Source organism: Lissotriton vulgaris, chromosome 6 (assembly GCF_964263255.1).
Source record: "Lissotriton vulgaris chromosome 6, aLisVul1.2, whole genome shotgun sequence".
Taxonomy (NCBI): Eukaryota; Metazoa; Chordata; class Amphibia; order Caudata; family Salamandridae; genus Lissotriton; species Lissotriton vulgaris.
This window is the reverse complement of record NC_141694.1, coordinates 1,677,740,734-1,677,748,780: the sequence shown is the minus strand read 5'-3', so window position 1 is coordinate 1,677,748,780 and position 8,047 is coordinate 1,677,740,734. Positions and strand designations below refer to the sequence as shown.

Genomic DNA, 8,047 nt, shown 5'->3' with positions numbered 1-8,047 from the left:
GTGCATCAGGTGCTGAACAAGTGGTGCACTGTGTAACACTACTCTCGGTGCGTGCAGCATCTGTTCAGATTGCTTAGGGCTGCCGCTGCCACAAATGTGTCACTTCATTTCAATAAAGGTCAAGTTGGCTGAGTAAATTCCTCAGAAGCGTTGAAAAGTTGCGCGCAGCCGTGCACGCCTCGAGATGCTGCGGGTTAAGGTGCTCATCAACGTTTGGTTCGAGTGCACCAGTAGCTGCCGTCTTCCTTCTCGGGATGTCCCCGGGGGTGTGAGTCAGGCTCTAGCTGGGGGGCTTCACCCGGTCCGCTCCCAGCTCTCGGTTCCCAGTCACTAGCCCCTGTCACCCTGAGGTTTCTTGCAAGTTCCCCAGCGCAGTTTCAGGCGGCCGGGGCACGTGACTTCGCGAAAGCGTCGCGCGCTGGACCGGGATTCCCAGAAGCGGCGCGAGGTGAGTCCACGGGCGCGTGGGAGAGGCGAGGAGCGGCGCGCGGAGGGGACGAGCACCAGCACCAGGGCAGAGTCCGGGGAGCAGGTGCAGCGCGCGAGCAGGGCTGCTCCGCCGCTGCGAGACACTCACCTGGACCAGAACCGAGGGCCACTGCCCGGAGCCCACGGCGGAGGCCGGGACTCCTGCTCCATGCGGGGCCCGCCAGCCCTGCAGCGGCATGGCCGGGGCACGGGTATCGGGCAGCATCTTCCAGAGGGGAGCGGCCAGCGCCGCCTCGGAGTCTGAGCAGGACAGCAGCCAGGTGCAGGTAAGAGAGCAGGGCGGCGCTGTGAACCCCCAGCAGAGGGCGCAAAATGAGGCTACCCGGGACTGCTGGTCCCAGCAGAGGGGCTCTGTTCGAGGGCAGTCAGTGTTGTTACCCGGGACCCTCCCCATTGGCAGCTCTGTGGAGGTGATGCTGCAACCGATGAGACCATACCTCTGCCGGGAGAGGGGTCCTCTCCCAGGGAGAGTCCTTCTCCCCTGAGCCCTACAATTCCCCGCAGTATTATCTGTCCTCGAACTTGGCCTCGCTGTCGAGAGTACTTCTCTGCTCCTAGAAGTGTTCTTCCATTAAATGGATCGCAGTAATGCTGAGAAATGCAGGTGCTCTCCCTTTCAAATTAAAGTGCAGCTGCTCCGCATCCTGGGGTACCTGCACAGTGAAAGCATTGCCTGTGGGGCGAAGATAATACAGCTGGCTGTAGAACGACTCTTTTCCGAAACGAGGCCCTCCCACGGGTTACCAAATACTGGAGACAGTGGCGCCTAAGGGAACCAGCCAACCCCAGCAGGGAGGCTCTCTCCTAAGTGCAGCGCCGGGGGCCCCTTTACGCACCAGAGTGTTGACTTTTCCAGAAGAACGACGCGTCCCCATTCTCAGTAGTGACCCTTTCCAAGAACCTGCAAGTGCAAGTTATTTAGTTCGTAGGGGCACTTCAACCCCCGAAAAGAGACCTCCTGTGAAGACAGCCACGTGCTGGCTGGGATGTTGTTCCATAGTCGAGGCGGGGAATCCAATTGTTGCCTGTAGTTCTTTCCTGGGCCTCTTTTCCATCCACAGCCGCTGCAGGTAAGGTATTTCTTGCCGTGCCAAACCCCCCTCAGTATTCTGGATGAACCTGGAACCCATGCAAACTGCGGTAGGTCAAATGTATAGGGTCCACTGTAACAGCATAGGCTGGAATGACAGCCGAGGCAGTCCTGCTTAAAGATACTGGCTTTGCACATTCGCAAAATGTTTTCAGTTTTTCTCCATTCCTTTCAGCTCTCTTTGTCCTGCCCTCCAGGGCCGGCTTTAGGGCAGTGTGACTGGTGCGGCTGCACTGGGCGCTGACCAAGGGAGAGGGCGCTGATTCTAGCCAAAACGTATGATTTAAAACACCTGCTGCAAAGTTACATGTGCATTCAGTTTTCAGGCAGCAATCAAATGTCAATATAACCCTTGTGATTAATGTTTCTGCTAGAGACAGAGAGCAGAGTTTTGTCTAGTGGTCGTTTCCACTTGCCATAAAGTAGCACAGAGGGTTAATATGCCTGCTGTAAAGAACTCTAACAGTGCAGATCACAGATCTGTAGTTTATGCCGATAGTTACGTGGATTAATGCTTTTGTCACTGACATCCTTTTGTTACCAAGGTTCATAAGATACAACCCTAATACAGAACAGTGACTGTTGCGAACTGTCATCAAAGAGCTGCATGCAAACTGCATAAAATAGAGTAGGACGTTATGTTTTTTCTCCTGTCTTTCATTATCTATTCCTAAAGTTGCTGAACAGGGTTTTTCTTTGGGTAGATATACATTCTTATTAGTAAAGCCAGTCTTTACCAGTGCTTAAAAAAAAATTACATTTATGTGGGAGAGTGGCTATGGCGAGATGAGTGGCACTTTTGCCCGGTGGTCATGAGGAAATCTGAGGAGGTCATGGGGTGGCGCCAAAAATGATAGTCGCACTGGGCACCAACAGTGCTAAAGCCGACCCTACTCTCGTCACCTCATCAGCATCTCTTGCAGTCTCACCTTTTTCACTCTACCTCTCCCAGTTTCTCCCTCGCCTCTGTCTCCCATTTCTCAAGATACAATTAAGCACTTGGTAGGAATGTAAGTTACAAATAAGGAGAAATAGTTGAGTACGTACTTTTAGGAAAATATTTTCTATAAAATCTGAGTTTGGAAAAAGTCAGTATTTGGGGGAACCTGAATATTTTGTACCCGTGGACATCTTACAAATTAACATTTTATTCTAAGCTTAGATTATTTGACAAATATTAATATATACATTATTTCCTCTTGGTTTGATGAACAGGTTTGTTAGCAACCTATAGCCCTCAATAGGCGATGTCATTTTGTTTCTCTGTAGTATTCATCTGACTCTGAAATATGGCCTTCATCAGGCCTAAGAATTTAAAGCAATGTTGCTGGTTTTGCACTTCACATGGTGCAGCAAAGCTGCAATTTTCTTACACTATCCACAGGTGGAAGTACAATTTTATTTCTGCTTTTCAAGTTTATTTTTTATTTAGAACATGTCAACAGATTTTTTTTCTTTTATAAATGACTTCTGTCTGAGCGTACCATTAACCTATTTAGCTCAAGAGGTTTAAGGACGAGGCAAACCTCTTTTGCTACAAAGAAACAAACACACTACAGCATTTTGAATGTATTATAAGGAACATCAGATCCCTTCCCATCTACATCCCACACTTCCTAGTGCTACAAATCTTACTTCCAGCTTTTTCCTAACCAATATATCAAGAAACTTGACATGGCCTAAGGAGGGAAATTGGCCCCTCGGATGGTTACACGTTGAAAAACCCACGTTTCACTTGTCTAAATTCAAAGCTCAGAATTTTTTCCTCCAGTGCAAAATAGTACAATAGTGCATTTAGCCTGCACCACTAGTGACAGCACAAGTCTGAAGCTTTATTTATTTAATGCAAATTTATATAGTGCGAACATGTACCCGAAGGTGTCAGTGGGCTTTACAAAAGAACCAGTTGCGATACATAAGGATTTAGGATTACATGAGTTACATAAAAGAACAAATTGCAAGTGTACAAGTGGTAAAGTCATACAAGGAAGAGATACAGACAGAAAAAATTGCAAATGTACAAGTTATAGAGTCACACAAGGAAGAGATACAAACAGAAATTGCTAATGCACAAGTTGTAACGTCACTCAAGGAAGAGATACAAATGGATAAACTCTAGGGGGCCCATTAGGATGTCGGGCGGATTGCCTCCGCCAGGGTAGTGGTGGCCACCGCCACCCTGGCGGAGGCAATCCGCCCTACATCCTTCCCTGCATTCCCCCCGCCATATTACGATGGCGGAGGGGACCGCAGCGGTCGGAAAGACCGCCCGCCTGTTTTCCGCCCCGGTCGCATAGCGGCCGGGGCAGAAAAGGGATAACATGGTGGCGGTGTCTATCAGACACCGCCAGCCATATTAGAATAGGCATTTCTCAATGCCTTTCCGTGGCGGCAATGCCGCCACGGAAAGGCATGCGGTGTTCACTCTGGGGGGCCCCTGTGGGCCCCCAGAGTGACGGGCAAAGGGGGGTGGCTTCGAGTATGCAAATGCGCGCATTTGTTTTTAACATTGTGGCGGGCGGTGCAGTGAGCACCGCCCGCCACAATGTTAATTTGAGGAATGCGCCCGCCACAGTGGCGGGCGCATCCTAATGCCAATGTCGGGACCCCCGCCCTTTAGGCGGGCGGTCCCGATCTCCGTTAGGGTGGTGGGCGGACTGTTTCCGCCCGCCATCCTAATGGACCCCTAAGAGTCACATAGGAATGGCAGAGAGTATAGGTCCACTACATATACTAGTGGTTAGAGTTATCTCTATATACATATATATTAAATAGTACATTTTCTCAGGTCAGTCCTCCAGGTCTTTGCCACGAGCACATTTCCCACCTCTGTAGAATTCTAGTGTTGCATCCTTTTGAAAGAGCCATAACCAACGCGAAATAGTAATCTGTTTTACCGTAGTAGCAGGGTGAAAGGCTGAGTCAGCGTGGCCGGGATTCAAACCTCCCGCCTACCAGTGGTATACAAATCTTAGAGGTGAGCGCACAACTCAATGAGATGCCTTACCGCTATAAATACGTCTCGAATAAACTGGTTGTTTATTTTGTTAACTTCCTTTAAATTAAGTTATACCATTTTGAAACAATATTGGATTCAAAGATTAACGCTATAAAAATGTCAGTAAAGTAAAGAATCGTTTACACTATTTGTTTTTAAAATTGTTTTTCCATTTCTTGTATAATATACTGCTTTTGCAATCACAGAATAATTTATCCCTATGGTCAAGGGAGTACGTTTATTTGCATGATTAAAAATATTTGATAGGTTTTATGGTTACTTTTGTGAAATGATCTAAAAATATATTTTTAAGTATAATAAGATGCTATGAACTTGATCTCTATACTTGGTGGCAGGTAATCTTACATTTTGTGACAGATAATGTATACTGGCGTGGATTAATATTTGATACTGATCTGGGCTAAGTTACTTCCACACGAATTCTGGATGGGCAAAGTTTGCATTTCGAGCATGCCTCTCACTGTAAAAACGTAATCTTGTGATGGCATCAGATAAAAATGCAGACACGACTGACAAGATTACAAGCAACATATAATAAGGAGTCAGCCTGGACGTCTGCTTTAGAAATACACAAAACATCACGTTATTTCGTCCAATTAAAACAAACAACAACAAAAAAACTTAGTAGTCTCTGCTACAAGAAAGACAGACAGTAGAACAGCACTTTGAGATTGCACCTGCTGTACCTGCAAAACCTGCAATCCAGCCCAGCCATAGGTCTGGATCCAAGTGGGCCCACTCAGCCCTTTATAATTTCTGAGTATCATTGGAGGATAAAGCAGGAACACTCCTTTGTTTATTTATTTTTTCCTTTGGACATGTGGAACAAAAATAATGCAGTAGACCGGTGTACTAAAAACATGGATATAACATTTTTAAATAGGAGTTGGGAGAGAAAGCGTCAGTAATGAAAAATATAGTAATAATTACAGTAGAATGTAAAAAAGCAAAGCTTGTTAACTGGTAAGAATATTTCAGATTATATTTACAGATTAGCTAGGTATACACAGAGGTGAAAATGTATGCAGATGAGTGTTCCCCCGCCAAAAAACACTAGCTTAGGCAACGTCTGGTTCGGAAAGGAAGCTCTGTGAAATTTTGGTATTTCCATTTGCTGCCTATATTTGCTTCGAGCTACCAGGAACCAACCTTAATTTGTAAGTTTTTATGCCACATTTCTCATATGCCTGGTATCAAGTGAATCTTCTGATGTGGCAGCGAAACCAGCTACCAGGCCAAGGCAGGGAGCATCTGTGGTCTTGAAGCGAGCGGTGGTCGAGCTGTGATTGTGCTTCCACACCACTGGTTCACAGGTGGACCACTCTTTCCCTTAAGACTGTCCTCTATATTGCACTTTCACTAGCATGACCAAGCCCCAGGTGCACTCTTCAGAGACATGTGAGTGGTGTGCGGTCTAGGGACTTTTCAGATAAAACTATAGTTCTGTAGCAAAGAACTTAGAGATCTTAACTAAGCTGCAAAAATAGAAAACAAATGTGGATAAACGGTTCAAAAATTATTTAAGAAATGTTATAAATTTGATAGCAATCAATGTTAAATAACTGCGCAATGTCAAAAAAATAAAGGTATTAACTAACCCTGGGCGTAGTTCAAGTAGTAGCGTTACGTGTAGCTACGCGAAGTGCACTTCGCAAGCTACGCGAACTGCGTAGTGCACTGTGCAAAATGCTGTTCGCACTGATTGCACAGTGCCGGATGCTTGTCCGCACTGTGCAATCAGTGCAAACCACATCTTGCACAGTGCAAGCGGTCGTTTTCTGCCGCTCTGGTAGATTTCTACTCGAGTGGCAGCTTTCTCAACGCGTACTGGTAGTTTCTCATCACGAGCATACGCAACCACTCACAATCAGAAACCTGACCTCCCCGTGTTGAGAATCTCGCCGGGAGGTTTATTTTCCACTCTCGCCATCAGCAACTTTATGTTGTTGTTCGCGAACAAGGAAAAAATCTCACCGGGATGTCATTTTGCTCGCTCGCGGTAGCCAACTTGACGTTGAGGCCGCAAGCAAGCACAAAATTACAGCTACGCTACGCGTATTTGCACTGTGCTACATGCAATTCGCGTAGTGTGAAGTAGCGCAAACTTCGCAAACTACACGAGCATAGCGTAGTACTTTGCCCAGGGTTAGTAAGAAGCACTCTTTAGGATTTCAGTGGCATGTGAGACACAGCCGCAACTGCAAGTGCTTATAGTCGGATTGAACTTGGGGTCCCTGGAGGGTTTGTGATTTTTATCTTCTGATCTAGTCTGTTTTTTATGGGGCAAGCCATTGTCAGGTGAGATGATGCTGAATGCTGTATCCAGTAATGCTTTTATGAGGTGAGCTGTGCCATGGAGGAGCCCCCATTGGGAAGAAAATACACAGGGAAATACTCCTTTGGGATAATGATTCCTTTGGACTACTGAGGTGTGGTGCTTTTTACATCCCTTGCATCCCTCCCCTCCATTGGTCAGTTCTTAAGTTTCTGATTACCTTGAACTCTTGCTGGTCCAGCAGATGAATGTGATGTTGCTGGTTTGACTGGAGCTTGTTGGATTTCAGAGGCTTGTGCTGAGAGGATGTTTCTGTAAACTGGGCAAATCATTTCCCAGATGTTTTATTGCTTTTTTCTTAAGTTGGAGCCACAAAATTCTTGCAGCTGGTAACTGGATACCCGCAAAAGTAAATTTTTCAGTACAATAAAAATGCACAATGGATCTCCATTGTTAGTAGCAGTACCAAATGGGTGACAATGATGCATTTTTCAGAGCTGGGTCTAATAAAACCTCACTCTTTTTTTTTTTTTTTTAAAGATTCTTTTTATTAACCCAACAAACAATGCTTCAGAAGACATTACAGTTCTAATAAAAAATACCAAATGTTACCACGGTTCCACCCTCCTGCTATCCCTCCCACACCATTCACAACCCCACACCTTTTAAGCACAGCTTATATTGAACCACCAAAAGATGAGCAATGGATACCCAAGTCATGGCAGTCCTCCACCAAGGCTGGCAACTGACCTTCTTTCTTAAAGGCTGCAAACTCCATCTGTACTTGGGGTGTTTTAGCTTCTAGGCACTCTTAAAGAATCACCACACCTAACATACCTATGATGTGTACTCAGAAACAAATGATCACTTTATCTGGAAGTCTCAAAGTGTGTGTTTTCCTTGCACGGAGGTAACCGTTGTCTGGTACAGCAAATTCAATCTGGAAGATTGTGCAGATCTATAAAAACCCAACTGACATTACTCTGTTACAAAAAAATCTCCAAAACCTCACATATTTCGATTGTACCTAAAGTAGACTATTGTTACATAATTTGTGCATCAACCAACATTCCTCACACCTCACCATTTTCCTACTCAAATTGTTTCTGGCACTTCCTGTCTCAGGGTTTTTTCAACGTACATATTGTAAATAAGAAGTCCTCAGTAGCCAGAT

At 45.7% G+C, this 8,047-nt stretch overlaps 1 protein-coding gene across 1 annotated transcript in view; it reads left to right on the top strand.

Moving 5' to 3' along the window:
* The first annotated feature begins 432 nt into the window (after window positions 1-432).
* Window positions 433-8,047, top strand: part of BATF3 (basic leucine zipper ATF-like transcription factor 3) — a 190,070-nt gene continuing 182,455 nt past the window's right edge. The window contains exon 1 of the mRNA XM_086925458.1: window positions 433-755. Coding sequence (XP_086781584.1) covers window positions 666-755 — 90 coding nt within the window. The 5' untranslated portion in view covers window positions 433-665. The remainder of the gene's footprint in view (window positions 756-8,047) is intronic.